At 38.2% G+C, this 21,894-nt stretch overlaps 1 protein-coding gene across 11 annotated transcripts in view; it reads left to right on the top strand.

The window, feature by feature from the left end:
- The window catches only part of LOC145686670 (uncharacterized), a 165,190-nt gene that overhangs the window by 128,488 nt on the left and 14,808 nt on the right, over nt 1-21,894 (top strand). For all 11 annotated transcript variants that reach the window (XM_081760180.1, XM_081760170.1, XM_081760172.1 and 8 more), the window contains 2 exons: nt 7,638-7,724; nt 15,065-15,184. In XM_081760180.1, coding sequence (XP_081616306.1) covers nt 7,638-7,724; nt 15,065-15,184 — 207 coding nt within the window. The remainder of the gene's footprint in view (nt 1-7,637; nt 7,725-15,064; nt 15,185-21,894) is intronic.

Genomic DNA, 21,894 nt, shown 5'->3' with positions numbered 1-21,894 from the left:
CCAACCTGTATCCATCTTAGGGATGGTCTGACGACTAAATGAAGAAGAGCCAACCCACAAAAACTATATAATTCTACCCACTATAAGTACGACCACGAAGACACACAGAGATGTGGTTACAAACAAGTTATACTAAGGAAACCCCATAGAGTTTTATAGAAGACAAAAAGAAAACGATGCACATGAAATTCATGGCGAAATGTGGTCGTAGGCCTTAAGGTAAAACTTCAATGTTGTTCCAATAACAACAAAAGGAATACTCTAATAAACGTGTATATTACTCTATTGTCTCCTAACATATCTCTAAATTCAAACTGACTTCTTCGAAGTGCTAATGGTAATATTTCTCTAATAAACTCAACAACTTTCGCTCATCTAAATAACCATGTCGTATATACCACAAGACATTTTCGTCAACAAAACTAGAATGTACTCTCACTTCTTGATCTTCATTATTGATATTACACAATTGATCTTCTTTACTTTCCTCTTCTTCTTCGTTCATGTAATCTCCGTTGGCTTCCTTTTCGGCTCTCTCTAAAATGTCACTGAACTGCTCTTCATCCACATGCTTCTTCAGAATTTCTAGCCACTTTTTCCTAGTAGCTGGTGTTGGTCTCCACAGCTTCATTCTAGAAACATTCTGAAATCCTATATATCTGCCACTTTGCGGATCTAATACTTCAAACACATTTTCACCAACTTGTTTCCACAGTAAGGTCCACGATACACTTCACACAGTTTGGCTATACGTTTGTCTACCAAGCTACTAATATTATACTGACGTAAGAAAACTAAGTCACCTTCACACAAAGTTCTTCGAGCTCTCTGATGAACGTTCAACTTTTCGTTTCGTTGCTGAATGATTTTCTTTCGCCGTAAGTCAGCCATTATTAATTTTCCATTCCAATCTATACCTTCTTGCTCATCAACTGTTTCGTTGTTTTCCACAATTCCAAAATGTGACAGTGTAAATTCTTCTGGCTTGATGTTAAGATGTAATTCTGCAGGCGCTATTCCCAAACTGGCACTAATAGTATAATTCAACAACAAACAAGCTTGCACAATATATTCTGGCCATGAGGAATGAGAATCGCGGCACAACACACGCAAAATTCTCTCTAAATCAGCATGGAATCTTTCGATGACATTTCCTTGTGCGTGATAAGGCGTAGTATAATGTATTTTGATGTTATATGCTTCCATAGCTTCTACGAATTCCTTGCCAATAAACTGTGGTCCATTATCTACTAAGATGTTCATAAAAATACCAAGATGAAGCATGTATGACTCAGTAAGACATTTGGCGACACTTGCACTTGTTGCACGACGAAGTGGATATGCTACTAAATAACGTGAGTATACATCACACACTGTTAACAAGTAAGTTTCGCCATGTTTACCTCGAGGTAGAGGACCAACTAAATCTGCTGAGACCAAATAACGTATGTTTTTCGCTGGCACTGATTGCATTAAACACTTCACTGGGTGATGGTCTACCTTCGTCCTCATGCAGACTTCACAATCAAGAATGTACGATTTAATGTCACTACGCATGGTTTTCCAATAAAACATACGGGAAATGATATTAAACACTTTCATAAATCCAAAGTGACCGTAATGATCATGGTAGCCAATTAAAATATTTTTCACTAAACATGGAGGTACACACAATTTTAATCTGTCTGGGAAGTGAAAATCTCTCACCATCAAAATACCATTTTCCAAAGTGTAATTTTGTTTCCAATTTCGAGCACTACTACGAAAAGAACTTTTATTTGCATTGCTTTCGCTTTCACTTATATTACCTTGTAGGTAGCTAATAATTGGACGGTACTCGTCACATTCCCATTGTAATTTCGCAATTGTAGACGGATCTAAATCGAACACTTCTGATTGAACAGCCTGTATAGGGTTCACATTCACCATTAACTCTTCCTGTGTTGGTAACATACGAGATAAACAATCACTTAGTGTGTTAGTCTTGCCTTTGATGAATTCTATTTCATAATCGTAAGATTGAAGTTCAAGAGACCACCTCATAAGTCTTGCATTCCAATTACGCATACGTTTTAACTGCACTAAGCTTTTATGATCTGTTCGTATGTATATTTTCGCTCCTTTAAGCCAAACATGCCACTTACGAATACACCACACAAATGCAAGACACTCAAGCTCAATTATGGCATAGTTCTGTTCGTGTTTATTAAGAGTACGGCTTGCATATTCTAATACACACTTCTCACCGTCAATAATTTGATATCACACACAAGCCAACCCGAGTTTGCTTGCATCACTTTCTAGGTAAAACGGCTTATCGAACTGTGGATGGTGTAATTTCACATCTTTTACTAATTCAGCCTTTAATGATTCAAATGCCTTTTGGTGTTCTTCTTCCCACTTCCATTTCTTTTCCTTCCCTAAAAGTTCATAAAGGGATTTGGCGATAACAGCATGACCTTTGATTGTTCGCGAATGCCACTGAACAGCACCAAGAAATGAACGTAACATTTTTAAATTTTTGGGCACTGGTAACTTCTCGATTGCTTCAGCTGATTTCGGATCCTTTCGTATGCCCTCTGAAGATACGTAATAGCCTAAATAGTTAATTTCACTTACACCAAAAATGCACTTCGATAAATTTAGCGTCATGTTCGCCTCACTTAACAAACTAAGCACTTCATCTAACTGCTGTAAGAATTCTGGTACGCTTGTACAACCAAGAGCTACATCGTCCATATACCTGATTAATTTCTCTTGTAGCGGTAAAGGGAACACTTTATTCAAGCACAATTGCAGTACAGACGATCCATTTTTCACACCGAACACCATGCGTGTATACTCATATAACGTTCCTTCAAACAAAAAGGCTAAGTATGGCATAGAATCTTCTGTAATTCCACATTGTTGATACGAACTAGTAAAATCAAGAGTACCTAGCACACGTTTTCCACTAAATTTAGCAAAGAGGTCGGACAACTTTTCTACACGCAGAGCTGGATTCTTAATGTGCACATTCAATGCTCTACAATCTGTTACTATTCTCAACGCTCCACTCTTTTTCAATACTACGTGCAACGGTAATAGATGACATGATGAACTAGGTCTAATGACACCCCACTTTAACAATTTTCGGATCTCTTCACGCACTCCTTCCTTATATTTGTGCGGATAAGGACGAGCAACAATGGGTTCATTTGTATCCACTTCTAATCGGTACTGAAATTCGTTGCACAGGCCAGGAAAACGGGCGAACACTTTCCTATGTTTCATTAACAACTGAAATAATTCTTCTTTCTCGTCTTCACTAAACAGCGTAGCGCGTGTAACTGCATCCCTTATTTCATCTACTGTGAAATATAGATCCGGTGGGAAGTCCTCCACTAAGTCACTAGCCTCAATTTTCTCTAAAGGCTCGGCGCACCCACTGCGGAACACATTCATCGTTCTCGCATAAAAATCATTAAGGTCCCTTATCTCGGACAACACGACAATAGGGGCTACCTTGCACTTAATTTCCCTTATATTAGCTACAATGACATTTTCACTATTTCTCTGTATTAAAGGCACTTCACCACTAATTCCTTGAAATTCAACACGCAAGTTACTTCGCTTAAAATCGATGACACTGTTTAATTTCTCGAGAAAGTTTGCACCGAGTATTACGTCTTCGTGCAGTTCTGGTAACACAAGAAACTCAACTGGCACTTCCACATTTTCAATTCGTACCGGTAAAATAACCCTTCCTTTCACGTTCTTTTTCTTTCTTCCTAGAAAATCGCACAAAACGATATGCTCTCCTTTCTGCAAATGCACATTTGCTACACACTTTGTTACTTCTCGAAAAATGTTGTACCGTAATAGGCACAGTTCTGATCCACTATCTAACAGACAGATTTTGGGTTGATCGTTTAACAAAATTTTTACTCTCATTGTATTATGACCTAATTCACATTTGATCACTTCTTCTTCATTATCATTGCTTATATCATCTTCTGCTTGTAAATCTTCTTCGTTGCACATATGTGGAAAAGTAATCCTGTTTACACTACTGAAATCCCTCCCCTTTTCAGCGACCAAGTGGGAGGGCGCTACTAGTTTAAAGGCACAGAACTCTGCGGGTAAAATCCACCTTGTTGGTATGGATATTGACGTTGCTGATTACTACCGTTATTTACACCAGGACCTCTATTAAATGTTGGAAACCAATTATTATTTTGATTCGGACTACCTTGAGAAGTCGACGCACTACCTTGGTTTTCATTTGCCCTTGCACCTTGCGTTTCGTTTCGATTTTCATTTGCACTTGTGTTTTGTCGGCCATTACCTTGCGACTGATTACCACCATTCGAGTTATTATTATTTCTGTTAAAATTACCTCGCCGTCCACGTCTATAAAATTTCCTTTTCCATCCCTGTTTGAAATTCGAGCGCGTACTATTATCACTGTTCACTTCGCTACCGTGTTCTATTTTCACATTATTCACACTAACACCGGTACCACCTTGCTGTTTTTGTTTATTACGCTGATTGTCGTACATATTAGTAATTCCTGACAATCCTTCGATGGACTGCACACTCGCAAGGAACTGATTTATGTTATCAGGCATAGAACCCATCATAGCTAATTGGTACCGCTTGGGCAGGAGAGTGATGATGTGTGACAACGTAATGGTTGGATTTTCATATTCTTCCAGAGCTTGAATTTGGCTAAAACGCTCTGTCACAAAATCAACAACACTACTATAACGTTTTGGGTCAAACGGAATAGATCGCAAGTTGCGCAGACGCGTAGCTTTCACTAAGGGACTCTCAAATGCATTCTGAAACTCTATCACAAATTCTTGAAAAGTTTGACAATTCTTACCGTGTAAATCGTACCACTTAAGTGCACTGTCCTTAAGAATCAATGGCATGATCGTCAAATATTCATTTTGAGGCACTCCGGCGAATGACATTTCTCTACCAAAATTTTCTAAAAATGCACTTGCACTTTCTTTCATCATATAACCTGAAAATGTAGAGAGTTGCTTAATGTCTGCTAATCGCAACGAACAACGCCTTGCTTTCCCTTCACTATTTCTTGCACGCTTAATACGCGGACTTTCTCTTTCGGTTTTAATTCTTGACACGGTTCTCTTTATTACGTCACTTTCCACCTCTGTATCGGACGCCGTTTGAGACTCACTGCTCGATTTTCTCTCACGCTTCACACTGTGCACGGAACCTGTGTTTCTTTGTGACATATTACTTCCAGTATCATGATGCTCATTCGCTAATTCTATACGCTGCATACGCTCTGATAATCGTTCCACATCTTGCTTAGTTTGTTCACTTAATTCACTGGCGCGGAGACACGTTTCAAAACACTGCTGGTTAAATTTACTCTGTTCGTGGCACACTTGAATACACTCTTGCACTGCTATACCGTATTCACTTTGTTTAGTCTCGCACTTCTGAATTCTGCTTTCACGGTACTTGTCGAGACTTTCCACCAAACGCAACCTTTTTTCATAATCATCCACTCTATTGTGACATTCATTTAATTGACGTTGTTGGTCGTTTACTTGGCGCGTATTTTCTTCAACTGTGCCCCGTATATCATGCACTGCATCGGCCAATTCACGTACACTTCTACGTATGTCTTCACTCGTATTAAAACACTTTAATTCCACTGCTTCAATTCGTTTTATCAATTCCTGCCGCACTGCACTAATACACGCATTCAAATTTTTAATTTCACTCTGCATGGTAACATTCACATTATTAATTTCACCTGACAAATCATCTTTCATTTTCTGTTGGTTTACATTTATTGCCTCAACGCTTTCACTCACACGCTTTTGATTATCACTCAATTCATTTTGGCTTTCTTTAATTTAATTAATTGATGCACTCAGTTCCCTTTGCATAGATAAGAGAACTGTTCTAAGATCACCCTCAGCCATGATATTGCAAATATAACAAACTCACTAACACAAATAATTGACTGATTTCTGCAAAAATCTAAGAATGCAAATAATAAAAATATTCTAATTTAGACAGGATTTAGGCTTCAATATGCAAGGATGAATGCACTGGATAAGGATACGATGACACGAATTTCATGTACTTATTGATTCCGAAATGGCGGCAAAAATTACGCAGCAAGTTTTGAACATCAAGAATACCTAGGCCTATGTTCATAAACACAAAAACTGAACATTTATACAAAAGGAAAGGTTTCTGCTTCGACATATATATCCCGGCACCATTTTATAACGTTTACTCCATAGGATGGTGATCCAGATAGAGCAAACATTATATTATATAGTCGTAAATAGGACGTTTGCTCGATCGTTGACGATGAAACAAGTTATCCGAAGAAAGCTCCTTTCAACGCCAACTACACATAAGCAAAAATTCTACGTACAACTTTTAGAGACACAAAAGATTCAGCATCATATTTCTGAAAATTAACAAATTACACAAATAATAAGTAAAAAGTAAATTTTGCACCATGTACCTAAACGAATCACCACGAGGCGTGAGGGGATGACATGCACAATCGCAGAAAATACTCGTCAATCGATTCGAAAATTTTAATGATTGAAATACTTACAAGTCCCAATATTATAGTATGGGATATTATTTTGATGATTACATGTTGATGGATTTCTAATACTCTGATATCAATGGATAATTATATAACTGTTGAAGTATATGTCGCAGCTAGAAAATCATGCTGTTGAGTAGTGAGTCCTTTCGCGCCGAATGGCGTTGCCTATCGCCAAGTCTCTTTAGCTCTCGCTGTTCGCGTGAATTTCACGTGTTGGATGACGTAAGAGCGGACTGATCTGTGGTTGGCTGAAGAAGTGCTAATCAAGGTCACGCCACCCACACGCATCTTCGGAGTGAGAGAACACACACACATACACATAGAAACGTCGTCTGCTAGTATATGCTAGTCCTTTTAAATTAAAAAGAGAATTAAACTGCTTGAACTGCATACAGCCAAAATAATGAATAAATGAGTTTATGACACTGTGAAGAAAGTGTTTTTTTTTTTTTTTTTAAAGCATCTGCCTACGAATTACTGTCTCCCACACTGTATGCATCAGTGTTGTGTTTATTATGAATTTTACTTACATATGGTTTTAAAATGCGGAACAGAACGTATTACTGACAGGGGAGCGCTGTGGCTTAGTGGTAGACTGCCAACTTGTGGTGCGAGAGGTCCCTGGTTCGATCTAAGCCATGAGCTGGTGTTGAAGAACATAGTGTGTATCCTTTGTGGCAGTTGTTGCTAGCATCATTACTGACTGCACTTTTCAATCTTTGCGTCAGTGTTACTTTCTCTGTTGTAGTTGTTGGTAATATCAGTTTTGTACATCCCAATCTTTGTGGTAATATTAATTAGTTTGTGACAGTTGTTGCCAGCATAATTATTCCATTTTTAAGTTTTTGTGTTAATATTTCTGATGTAGTTGTTACTAAGATCATTGCGTGGCTGTTGTTGCTAACTTCATTATTGCATTTTCAGCCTCGGAAAATCAACTAAAATCTTACAAAATAATAATTCTTAGAACTGATAAGTATATTTAGTTCCGACAACATAAAACTTAATTCTCAACTTTCTCATATTATATCTATTACAGGTGTGGGAAATCGTATATGGTTGCTGGAAGATGAAGAAAAAGTTTTCCAATATTTTTCCCGTTATCTTGAAGAAGAGAAAGGACCAAGTATGTAAAAAATCAAAATTTTTACTTCCTCATAGTTTTAACTCACGAATTTCGTAATTTCTCTGTATTTACACCTTCGTATGTCTTGCGATTCAGGTATAGTAAAGAGAAGAATTTAGTACATTAAATTAAGAATTAAGACTTAAATGTAAAGGATAGACCCTTTTTATAATTAGTTTCCGCTGTGCGTGAAATTACAACTGTAGAATCACATAGTACGAAACCTATGCAATTAATAATAATAATAATAATAATAATAATAATAAGAAGAAGAAGAATAGCAAAGTCTAATAATGGTAACATTTTGTTATTTGAAGTGAAGTAGATTAAAATTTTCTGAGGATATCCCAAATTCCTGTGAAAGAATCAGTACCTTGGAAATTTTGAGGTCTGTGGAAACTAAATCAAGCAACTGTAAAGAAATAATTCCTCAAGGAAAATAAGAAAAAAGTTACAGACCAACCATGGTGCACAAATGCGTCATTTCAGAGTTATATAATCATAACTCGATCAGAACAAACATTGGATCAAAAGTCTGTAAAAAGGAGAAAACAAAAAATTCATTTAAACAAGTGAGTTTTGCTTCACAGTGTGAAACTACGATAGACTTCTAGACAATGGTAATTGAATACTCAATATCTACTGGATAAAATTTCCTCGGGTGCTGTATCCATATCAGAATATCTTTATTCGCTATGCCTTACTGTTTTTGTTTTGTGGCGATAAAGGTTGAAACCAAAAGTAGTTAATTGTAACTACTACTGGATTCAATAGAGAGTTAATGGAGAACATGGAACCTATTCTTGGTGGATATCTCTTACCATTTTTGCTCCGTGGAAATCGGTATTAAAACTGGAAGTAATATTGAATTTAAACCACCTCCGGTCTTGTTAGTGTATTTCGAATGATCATGTACGTTGTCCTGAGACACTGAATCGTTAAAAAGCTCCTATTGCTATCTTGTTACCATTTCCGCTTTGTAGCGATAAACGCTGAAACCGGAAATAACTAATTTGAGCCACATACAAATTGAATAGAGAGTTGGCGGAGGAGATGGAACCTATCCTTGGAACGCTGGATCGATTGGAAGAAAACGCGTCTCGATATCTCCTACCATTTTTACTCTGATCCCTATCGATAGGTGGACGGATGGAGAAAGTCATTCTATAAGAGTTCCAACACTCCAGCCTTTGATTCCAGTAACAGAATAGTGGATGTGGCGCAGAGGGAGCGACATTGTTAACCTTGAAACATAGGAGGAAATATATTAAGACTTTTACAAACCAAAAATGATAAATCAACTACTCTAAACTGGTATACTTTCCATACTCTGTTGCATTAGTGAAATCTGTGGCTCAAAATAATCGTTGTACTCTTTTTACCCTATCTTGATCCGAGTTATATCCCTTTTAGTATCGTTCCGACCGGTTTTTAGCAGACTATCGCTCCGAATGATGCATTTGTCTACCTGTTTTGATCTAAGGAATAATTTTCCACCAAACACGTTACACACACACACACACACACACACTAGAAGTTCATGACCAACATTTTCACTGAATATTTCATTAGATAGATTCATTAGGAAAATGTATAGAGTAACAAGAATGGAGGCATATGATTCATAAATGGTTTTCAGAAATATATATTGTATCATTCCTTGTGCAGTGCAGCAGTCAGTTCCATCATCGAGGGTGGAGGATATCTTCTTCGTATTCTGCGCTCCAGAACTAATCATAAGTGTTCAGTAATATTGATGCCTGGCATTTGGGCAGACCAGGGAAGGCGTAGGTCATATTGACTTCTATGAAACCATGTCTCAAAACTCAGTAGTAGATTGACGCATTGTCATCTTTGAAAATTGCATCATTAACCGGAATTATGTGAATCACCTAAAATATCCACATGTTCACTGGTAGTAATGCGTTCTTAGAGGATGGTCATATGACCCACACGAAAGAAAAATCATCGGACCATATTACTCACTCCCACTGAAAGTTCTTTAAATAATTTGGTCATCGTTTTTTTTCGCTCTAAAATATTGTTGGTGGTGATCAGCGCTTTGGTAATTGCAACCCGACTGTGGAAGTTCAGGCAATACAATTCTCGTAGGTTTGTGATTGTCGCAATAAGCTGTTCCAGTTGCTAGTTGAGTTCCGCAATCACTTTTACCAAACAGTTCTTGGTGACTGTCCCCTTCAGTACTATGATTCCTGTCACTGAGTCTTTTCTTTCGTCCACTGATACTCTTCGCCAACGTTGTTTTGTCTCGGGATTTGTAGCCTTTAATACTGTTCTTCGCGACACACCTAACTCTGGTCACTTCAGGTACCTTTGCGCCAATTAACCTCTCCCCCACCATTTGGCCTCTTCAAGGTGGCGACAAACCTGGAAAACCAGGGAATATCAGAGAGAATCATAGTTTGGAGGTCTTCCGTGGTTCCACACACTGTGAAACGATACTCACTTGTTTTAATTTATTATAGTAAAAAACCAAAATAATTATGGGTCAAATTCTTCAATGCTGAACTTCTCCTGTAAGAAACACAAGACCAGATGCATGATGCCTCTGTAAATAAAGATGTAGGGGAAAAGACAAGTGTTGAATCTCCAGTGGTTCTTTAATTACAGAAAAACACCTAGGTCAACTTTAACGGTAGAGATTCTAACCGTCCAAGCGAAATCAAGGGTTGCCTTTTTTATTATGTTTTATTTTATTTTTATTAATACAGTATTAAATTACACAGCCGCAGAGGGGAAAGATATCAGAAGATTGAGAAGTGGAACATTGTTGGTGAAAACTATCAGCGAAAAACAGGCAGACAATCTGAGTCAGACAACGATGGATCATTTCACATCACATATACTTCGCATCTCTACTAGGGATGGCCACAAAGATCAGGTTCCGGCGGAAGCGGTTCCATGAGGAACCGGTTCTCGGAGATCCGGTTTTCAGAACCGGTTCCGGACCTGGATCCGAAAACCCAATTCCAGAACCGGATCTCAGGAACCGGTTCCAGATCTGGATCCGAAAACCCGGTTCCAGAACCGGATCTTAGGAACCGGTTCCAGACCTGGATTTGAAAACCCGGTTCCAGAACCGGATCTTAGGAACCGTTCCAGATCTGGATCTGAAAACCCGGTTCCAGAACCGGTTCGAGACCTGGATCCGAAAGCCCCCAAAGACCCGTAAAGGAGGCACAAAGTTCATCTTCAAAACACTGCAAAGAGGACCATGCGCTTGTGCCCTCCCCGCCCAGACCCGCTTGTGCCTCCAGAAAAAAAAATTGGTCCGCCAGTGGGTGTTCAGCCAAATGAGTTGGCCAGTTTGCCTGTTTAGCCAATGAGTATGCCAGTTACCCAGTTTATTTAGCCAAATGAGATAAGCTGCCGCCGCCTGGGCGCCTGCCTGTCGCTTCCAGCATTTCATTTAGCACACTGTTCACAGTCTGCCAGCAGCTCGGGTTTAGCGTAGGGATGGTCACAGTTTCGGTTCCAGCGGAACCGGTTCTTGGAGATCCGGTTTTCAGAACTGGTTCCAGACCTGGATGCAAAAACTCGGTTCCAGAGCTGGATCCGAAGAACCGGTTCCAGACCTGGATCTAAAGAACCGGTTCCAGACCTGGATTCGAAAAACCGGTTCCAGATCTGGATCCGAAAAACCGGTTCCGGGACCGGATCTTCTAGAACCGGATCCGTTCAGACCCGAAAACCGGTTCCACCAGGAACCGGTTCTGGCCATCCCTAATCTACTCACTACTGAATATTACTCGTGGTATAATTTTGTATTGAGATTTCCTGGACGCCTGAGATTAAATCTGCTCTAGCAGACCAACATATTGTCGAAATAGCTCAGATTGAAAGTAACAATACAGTCCCTGATTCTTATTTTCAGTTTGGCTACGCTCCCAGAATTTGTAAATGCTGGTTATCCATGTTATATTCACAATAGATCGCCGATTAAATTCAAATAAAAACATGTGTCAATATGCTTTAGAATGGGTTGATGCACATGCACTTGATCGACCATCATCATCATCATAGGTATTCTGCCCTTATTGGCAGGTCACTTGCCGCAGCTGAGAAGCTTCCACGGTCCTCCGCTAATCTCTTCGTCTTCACGTATGATCTTTCTGTTTTTATATCATCCATTAATTGTAGTCTCCTTCGACCCCTCCCTCTCTTTCCCGCTACCATACCCTCTAGGACGTCCCTCATGATACAATTTCTTTTTAGGCAATGTCCCAACGAGTTTTTTCTTGTCCCATCCAGTTTCTCTTTCTCTTCTTAATAATATCTAAAAGTGTTCTTTTCTCCCCCACCATTTCTAACACACACTCATTCGTTTTCCGCTCGACGCAAGCAATTCTTTCCATTCTTCTCCACACCCACATTTCTCAGGCTTTCAGTCGATTTTCATCACTTTTACGTAATGTCCACGTTTCCGCCCCATACAGTACAACACTCCACACGAAGCATTTTATGAGTTTTTTTCTCAACCTTTTATTCAAGGTCCCACAAAACAGACCTTTCTTCCTCCTAAAGGCTTCTTTCGCCATTCCTATCCTTGCTTATATTTCACGTTCGCACTTCATGTCATTACTAAAAATACTACCCAGATATCGAAGACTATTCGCTTGCTCTATTTTCTCCCCTCCCACTTTTATATTTGACACAGACCCCTTCGTTCCAGTCACCAAAGCTTTTGTCTTTCTAACATTTATTTTCATACCATATTCTTCAAAGCCCTTCTTCATTTTTTTCTAACATTTTATTGATTTTCTTTTCAAATTTTGCAACAAGCGCCATATCGTCTGCAAATTATATGCATCTAATCATTCTACCTCCTACCGAAATGCCGTCATCATCATATAGGCTCTTTTTCACTATCTCTTCTAGATAGAAATAAAATAGTGTTGGCGAGAGGCAGCATTCTTGTCGAACTCCCCTTCCAATTGCACTCTCTTCCGTCATTTCTTCCCCTATCCTAACACTTACTTGTTGGTTCATGTATAAGTTCCTTATGAGTCTTATAGCGTTCCATTCCAACCCTATCTTCGTTAGAACTCCCAACAACAAAGCCTTTTCTAGATCAATAAATACAACATACACCTCTTTCCCTTTTTCTAGAAATCTTTCACCGGTCGCCCTTAATAATCCAATTGCATCTCTTATGCCTTGCCTCTTCTGAACTCGAACAGCTCCTCCTCAACTTCTTCATTTGTTCTTCCATATAACCTCCTGTTCAGTATTTGGAGCAGAATTTTAGCTGCATGAGATATGAGACTAATAGTTCTATAATCCTCACATCTCTTTGGGTTCGATTTCTTAGCCATCGGTATCATGATCGTCTTCAGAAAGTCTTTTGGCTACTCTCCTGTTTTATATATTTCATTGCATAGTCGGAACAATTCTTCCCTTGTCTCCAAATTTTTAATGAATTCGATTGAATTCTTATCTATCCCGGTTGCCTTTCCATTCCCCATCTTAGATGTAGTAGCCTTTTCAAACTCATCCCGAAGAATACTAAATCCTTTATCGTCCTCGCCTACTTCATTTTCTTCTTCAACATTTATGCTACGCGGGCTATCCCTACTCTCATATAAGTCTTCAACGTTTTCTTTCCACCTTCCTATTACTTCATTTCTCTCGCTGACTACCTTCCCATTCTTATTTTCTACTGCCATCGTAATACCCCCTTGTTTCCTCCGAAATTCCATAGATTTCACCTCCTTGTACATTTCCTCATATTTCCCAACTCTTTCTAATTCTTCTATGTCCTCGCATTTTCTTTTGTAAAACTCTGCCCTCTTCTGTATCAACCTGTTTCCACGTCTTCCTCTCCCACATTTTCTGCAACATCTGCTCTGTAACCCATGGTTTCTTAGCCATTTTGTGTTCGCGGTAACCTACTGCAGCCTGCTGTAAGCAATGTTTAATATGTTCCCACCGTGCGTTACTACCTGCGCCTATTCTTTCCTCTTTTGAACATTTTTCCTCAAATATTTCAACGAAAAGATTTCTTATTTCCTCGGTTTTCAACTTCTCAATATTCAACACTTTGTTACCTACTTTTCTTCTGCCTACATTTTTCAGTTGAATATCTACTTCGGCCAGCGCAAGATTATGATCAGAGAAAATATCAGCCCCGGGAAGGGTCTTCGCGTTCTTTAAGCTATTCCGATACCTGTCCTGAATCATGACATAGTCTATCTGATATCTTCCGCCGTCTCTTGGTGATTTTCATGTATATCTTTTTCTCTTATGCTGATTGAACCAAGTGTTCCCAATTACTAGTGAATTCTGTCTACAGAAATTCACCAGTCCCTCTCCCCTTTCATTTCTTTTGTCCGAACCATATTTGCCTTCCTGCTTTTCTCCCACAACTGCATTGAAATCTCCCATTAGAATCACGCATGCACCCCTCTTCTCCCTATCTATAATTTCTTTTATTTCCTCTACTTCTTCAGTTGCATGCGAAGTCGTCGGTGCATATGTCTGTATCACCACTAAATCCTTCGTTTTCCCTTTAAGTCTTTAACATCATAACTCTATCATCAATAAATTCCACTTTCACTACCTTCTCCTTTAAGCGCTTTCCAAGAATTATTCCTACGCCATTATGACCGCCCTTTTCATTACCTGAGTAAAACATTATATGTCCTTCGCTATTCAACACCCCATTACTTTCCCATCTAAGTTCAGAAACTTCTACGAAATCTAGGTTATTTTGTTTCATTTCTTCTTTAAGATTTTCTAATTTTTCTCTCTGTAACATAATACATACGTTCCATGTCCTTATCCTAAACCTTTTGCTCTTCCCTGTCTTTCTCTGTCTCTCTTTGCCCCATTATTACTTTCTCGTCCAATAGTCCTTTTTGATCGACCAGTTTAGTAAAATGTAAACGACGAAAAATATAATATGCGAAGTAAAACAACAATAATAATTTTATAGCCTTAAAATTTGACTGAAAAGACGTAACCATGTAAATAACAAGTAGAAAGTTCCAGATGTACGATTACATATATTCTAATTTGAAACTAATGATGATCAACTTAAACTTCACTGTGTTTCTTATTGATTACATTTTGTGGTTTAGAATGTGTACACATTGTCTGCCATACGTTTCAATCCAACAATACTTTAAGTAAAATTTATGTGATTTGTGATTGCAAAACGAACGAAAATCTTCCGTTTAGGTTTATGTAAGAAATAGATAAAATTCCTCTTCACCAGAAAATAAAATGGAATGCGACAAGTCACTTTGCAATGTTAATTAGGTAATTTCGAAGATCCTGATTTTCTTATTGATATTAGGATTTTTTCCTTTCATTTCTAGACCGAGAAGCAATAGAAGAATTTCAGAAAACATCCATACTTACAAGAAACTACGAATGGACGCAAATACGAGACAAATTTTATAAACTCAAGGAGAGGAGAAAAAACCCTAAGATGAGAAGTAAGTATTGACACTTAAATGAGTACAAAATCTAATAGCTCAGCAATCTAAATTGTTGGTTGCTTCGTATCAAAATTCCGAGGAGAATCCTTACAAGAGCAGTTCGCAGTTTGAGAGGCGAAATAATAACAAGATCGTCAATTTTCTGGGGATAGAATGCAATCAATTGAATATATAGGTTGGAAAGGTTGCATGAATAATCCTTTTGTCAAAATGTGCGCAACTTTGAGATTGTGGAGTTCATGCTCAAAACTAGTGGTATGCAGCCTTGCGAAAATAAATCAGAAGTTTTGATGGGATAGTTAATGACAAAAATCTGTTTATACTTAAAATAACTTGATTTTTACAGCTTTGCGAATAATTCCCTTGTCGCTATTTTGTTAGCTTGCGTCTCCATCACGGGAGACACGTGTTTGATTCCTGGCGAGAAATCATTGTGACACGGAACCTCACATTTAGCTGTAGGTCCACATCTCATGTACTCTCGGTACTGAACTGGACACTAAACTTCAAATCAAGCAACTTACCTACAGCTTAGCAAATTTTATGCATTTGCAACTTTGTAGTAGAAAGTGCAATGGAGTATGCAGCTCGAAATGAGTAGACCTGCGGCTTCTTTGCTGCAACAATAAGTCCCGAAGGGCAAAGCCTCTCTTGGTTGTTCGGCAATATGTTCTTGGTTGGTGACTATGTCTGGCTTGCGTCTCAATGTTTTCTATATTTATTGAAACTTTGTATTTTAAAGTCGGTTAAGAGCGACAAGTTTTGCCTATAGATGTCACTACAGTCTTCGTATCTCTCTCATGTATTTTTTACCTTTCATGAAAATTCATGATTTCTCTTACGAATTTCAACATAAAGACTTCAAATTTTTATTGAAGAAACTTCATAATCTATCAAAGGCAACAATCCGTGCCGATTTTTTATTTAGAATTTTCTTCATTGTTGAAATGGCTTGATTGTTGAAATGGATACCCAAATCTTTAACAATGTAATTGTTTCAACAATAAACAAAATTCTAAATAAAAAATCGGCACGGATTGTCTTCGATAGGTTATGCAGTTTGTACTCTAAACATTTGAAGTCTCTAGGCTGAAATATGTAAGAGAAATCGTGAATTTTCGTGAAAGGTAAAAAAAAAAAAATACATAAGAGAGGCACGAAGACTGTGGTGACATCCATCGGCAAAGCTTGTCCCTTTACATCAACCTTAATGCAAAACTTTGGGTTCCTGTTCGAAGTATAAACATCGCTAGTGGTATTCATACTACCTCCGCGAAGACGTTGTAGAAAATATACTACCGCTAAATATACTTGTTCTGTTGATATTCTATTCTATATCGATTATGCCAACAATTAACACTAAAAAGATGCGTTGTTTCCATCTTGTTTTAACGGGGAATTTTGTTTACCTTTTTTTTCAGTCTTGAAGGTAGTGCGAGCGGTCCCGGGCTCGATTCCTGGTGGGGACAGTCAGTCAAAAAAAAAAAATGTAAAAAGCTTTTTTCAGGTCAGCCATCCTGAATGAAGTTTTCATGGTTTTCCCTCATACACACCAGGCAAATGCACACCCTCATTCACATATAGGTCCCAGGCCGCTTTCTTCCTTTCCTTTCCCTGGATAGTGTGCTCGCCGACGGACGTCATCCCTCATACGTGACAAGCTAACATGGCCACAGATACCGAAAGCTCAGAAATCTAAATCCTAAACCCATTCTTGGAGGGTGAAATCTTATCGTCTTCATCCGTGAACAATAGCTGCTTGGTACACTAAATTCTCTTTTCAGAAGAGGAACGTCAGCTCTTCTGTTTTAATTCTGTTGGAAGGAAGAAGTTATCCTGGCGGGTAATAAGTATTTGCTTAAGTGACATCTACTAGAATAGTAATGGAACAGTCACTTAATCATGTGTGTGTGGTTTCTGTTTGGTATTGTAAACATGTAATTAATGATGTAACAATATTTTAGTAGAAATTTAAATAAGGCCTTGGAGCTCGGAAATTTTTTTCAATGAATATGTGAGAAGTTTCGGTAAATATAGTCGATGAGTTGTATGCATGATTAAGCCATTTATTTATGAGGGGTAAGAATTGTGCCTAAATTGACTGTAATGCGATGTAATGTAAACTGATAAACGACTTTCCCTAAGTTGATTTAAGTTAAAACTTTAAATGCTTGTTCAGTTCTGGCACAGTTTCTGATTTTTGACTATGACTGTTTTCAAAGTTAGGTAGTTTATTACGAGAAACGCTTTAATAATTAGGGTCTACATAATATCAGCTCACTTTGCCATTACTGTCACAAAGCTAATCTAAAATTTTATTTAAACTACTATACATCAATACCATACCATAGTGAAAGTTGAAAGGCAAATCACCTTTCGGTACCCAGTTATTTGGTATGATCATCTTGGTAAGTATTCGGTACCGACGTTGTGATTCGGAGTAATTTAGATCTGATTTCGCGTCCTCAGCGACACCTAGGAATGTATACTTCCATATTTAATTTCCAGTCTACATTTGCTAGCAGTTACCAGTGACAGCTTTTAGGGTCGCGTTGATGAGCGCTTTGGAACTGGAACAGGACGAGTGATCTTGATTCGATGTTTGCCAGTGAATTACAGAAAGAACTTACTCAGTGCAACACTACTCACTTTCAATGAAACAAGATTTTTCGAATTACACTTTCAAATACATTTTAATTGTAGAATCATCCTCCTTACCATATATATAGATACGACACCCCAGGAAATCGGTCTGTTGTTTTTTGAAGTTGATAGCGAAACCTTGCACAAGATACGAATAGATACATTTTATTCAATCTTCAATAATTTTCTATTTATCCGTTAGAAAAATTTGAATAATCATTCTTCAACTCCATGAATCGCCAAAGAATTTTATATATAAAGTCCATTATATATAAAGATATCTATGTTCAACCCGCTGCTCTACTGGGCCCTGGGTTCGATTCCCGCTGAGAACACCTGAAAAAATTTCAGCCACGGTACTGAAAGTGATGCTAAACTTCATTTCAAACCAACCGAAAGACAGCTATATAAACCACGCTAGAAATTCTTAACTGAGCAGGGGTTATAAAACGTAAACTATTGAAAGGAATCATAAAGACAGCAAAAAGAATGAATTCGAGGGAACGAAGCTATGCAAGAAACTTCTAGTCGCTAACGCTTTCCCCTTTGGTACGAGCGATCCCGGGTTCGATTCTCAATGGGAACACCCGGTCGAAAAACTGTAAAAAAAAAAAAAAAAAGGCAGCTTTCCGGAGTGAGGTTTCTTGGGCTTTCTTCATTCACACCAGGCAAACGCCGAGATGGCACGTCACATAATTGTCCCCATTCCTTTCTTTCTCGCCAGTTTCCTGGGCAATGTGATTGCTGAGGATGTCATCCCTCATATGTGACGGGCTAACATCGCCATAGAGCCGAAAGCCGAGAAATCTTATTCCTAAACCTATTCCTAACAAACTTCCATATCAGTAGATGAAATTGAATAGTAATATGTCTGAAGTGTCAAGAAGTTCCTGCACAAACATTCATTTATAGTATTAATGAGTTTTTACTATATTTGAGAATTTTATATACTTTATTAATTTATTTTTATGTATTACGGGGTCACTATATACTGTACAACACACATCAATTGACCAAAATCAGTCAGTCAACATATAGATCTATACTTATCCGATAGGGTAGAATTTTACAGGGCTACTATAAATGATTCATTCATTTTAAAAAGGCTGTAGTTTCAAAAGTATTACAGTACAAACATGGCAGATATATGAAAATAACCGCAAACTCACTAAATTTATATTATTTATTCTATGTGGCACCAGGATCTATGTAAACCAAGTGGCAGCACGAGGTTAGTACCTGTCCAAAATTGTAGTAAAGCAAGAAAGATTTTTTTTTTTGTGTTAGAATATGCGATATGTTCGACTTTTACTGCAGTGTACAATGGGCTTTCAGAAGAAGGTGCGGAAAAGAACCTCCATGTAAACAAAGTATGCCGGTGTTTCATCAATTGAAGAACACGGGTTGTTTGTATAAAGGTGAAAGCACCAGTCGACTAAAAGTACCAGACGAAACAGTGTAGAGAGTAAGGACTAGTTTTATGTGTAGTCCACGGCCGTTAACGGTCCAATCAAGGCGCAAACTTGAAATACTGTAAGAAATTGTGTGGAACATTTTGCGTCTGCGGTTACCATGTGCAGCTCCTGCAACAATTAAAGCCGGAAAATTATGTCCGTCGACTGGTAATTTGCGTCAAAATTCAGGAACTGTTGGCCAGTGTTGAATTCCGGCATGTTCAGGGGGGGGTGAGCCCCCCCCTAGAATATCTATACACATGCATTGAAGTATTTGCTTTTTTCTGTTTAATGTTTTTCGGAAATAAAAGTCTTAAAAGCGAAGTTTTTTTAAAAAAGAAAATTAGTTTCTTCTTTTGCCCAACCTAATTGTTCTATTAACCAAACCGTGCTCTCGTATAAAGTCAAAGTTAAATAAAAACTTGAAAATTAGATACAGACGCACACAAACGTTTTACAACGTTAGTTAGGGAAAAATGGCAGTATGTTGGTTATTGCAACCGACCAGATAATAACGAGTCGCACATTTTGTTGTGACAGATTCCTGCTGTTTTGTTACAATCTAGAACAGAGTCCACCCTTGCTACCCCTTGTACAAAAGTCTGAATTCAACACTGCCATTGGCAGACGATGATTTCATCAAGTTGATATTCAGTATTCCACTTATCCGAAAACGTGAATTGTTATAACATGTGACTCTGCGATAATGAAAATCCACTTTCAATTGTGACAGTTAAAAGAGATTCGCCAAAGGTGAATATTTTCTATCCAGTGTCACACGCAAAGATGTATTGGCCGTTTTTCTTCTGTGAGAAAACTGTGACCGGTACAAGTTATTTGGAAATGTTGCAGTTGTGGTTGTTTTCGCAACTGGCTGCTGATTCCAGGGGTTTTGTCTTCCAACAAGACGGGGCACCCTCTCATTGGAACATCCAAATTGGTGAATACCTCAACGATGAACTTCCGCATCGTTGGATTAGGTGTGTTGATGAAGATGATCTAGCTTTGTTCCCTTGGCCTCAGATCACCTGTTATAACGCCTTGTGACTTCTTTTGCGGCTGCTTTAACCCTTATCCGGGCAACCGGGGCCTCCCAGGCCCAGTAGCTTCATTTTTCTAAAATTTCTCAATAACCATACATATTTCGAAGACATAAAATACTGAATTATTCTATCTTTCGTCGAAGTTAAAATCATAAACATATCGAGTTGGTAAAGCTAATGTTTTTTTAAAATTTGAAAATCTTTTCCTGACGTAACCGGGCAACCGGGGCCTCCTAGGCCCCGTATAACTTTAGTGAAATTCCTGTCAAATATTAGATCAAATTGTCACATAATTATATATTGATCACGTGACTATTGTAACCTTTAGTCGAAACAGTATGCGGCAACAGACATTGAATTTTGAGTGTTCTGCACTTAAAATATATACTGGGCCTGACAGGCCCCGGTTGCCCATTTACGTGACAAAAATGTCTGGACCGGATTTGCTATTCTGCTTGGCTTACAAAAGCGTGACACGAAGTTTCGCTACTTGACAAAAATATATACCGGTACATTCTAGACTAGTCTAAACAGTAAGTGACAATATGCATTGATTTTGTGTATTCTGCACTTAAAATATATACTGGGCCTCACAGGCCCCGGTTGCCCGTTTACGTTACAAAAATGTCTTGCCCGGATAAGGGTTAAGGACCTTGTTTATGTATCCCCTCCACCACAATCATTAATCGAGCTCAGGGAACGTATCGATGCTGCAAACCATGGACAGGACAACGCTATAAAATGTGTGGAACGAGATCGACTACGGTCTGGACGTGTGTCGTGTGACCAAAGGGTACATATAAAACATTTGTTAAGAGTACAGAAAATTTGTTGAGTTTGTGGGTGTTTTCATATATCTATCATGTTTGTTATTGTAATAGCTTAGAAAATATAGCCTTCTGAACACGAATGAATCATTTATAGTAGCCTTGTATTAGTATAGAAGGAGAAACTCATTAATTAACGGTCCTTGTTTACAAAGCAGAGCTGTAATGCCGTAGTCAGTAAAGCGTCTGTCGGCTGGCCTAGGGATTCGTCCAAGCTCTGTCAAACATTTAATTTCGAGATGTACGTAGGGTGTGAAAGCAATCGGACCAGTGGCCGCTGACCATATCGCCTTCAGCCAGGGTATGGAAGTGTAGGCCTTTGTCTTCACACCAGTCGTGTTTTTATTATTATTATTATTATTATTATTATTATTATTATTATTATTATTATTATTATTATTATTAGTTAAACCTGCGCTCTCTACACAGCGCATCATTCACATATGAGCATGAATCTCCTTGTCATTCCTCACATCATCTTACATGCCCCTTTACAGACACAAGTGAAAGACGTCTTGATAATAATCGGCAAGGAGTACCATAAAGGGGAGATTTTTTCGATTATTTTTTCAATATCGCACCGTTTGCAAGATTTGAACTTACTTCCGGTTGGAGTTTCTAATTCATGTATGATCTTCTTGTATGAAGTATGTAATAAGCAAATACATTACACACACAATTAATTATAATGCCAGTGATATATAGTGTTCATTGGGCAGAACACTCCAAACAATAAAGAT

Source organism: Thermobia domestica, chromosome 5, assembly GCF_964235325.1.
Source record: "Thermobia domestica chromosome 5, izTheDome1.hap1.1, whole genome shotgun sequence".
In the NCBI taxonomy this organism is placed as follows: Eukaryota; Metazoa; Arthropoda; class Insecta; order Zygentoma; family Lepismatidae; genus Thermobia; species Thermobia domestica.
This window is presented reverse-complemented; position numbering and strand designations above follow the sequence as displayed.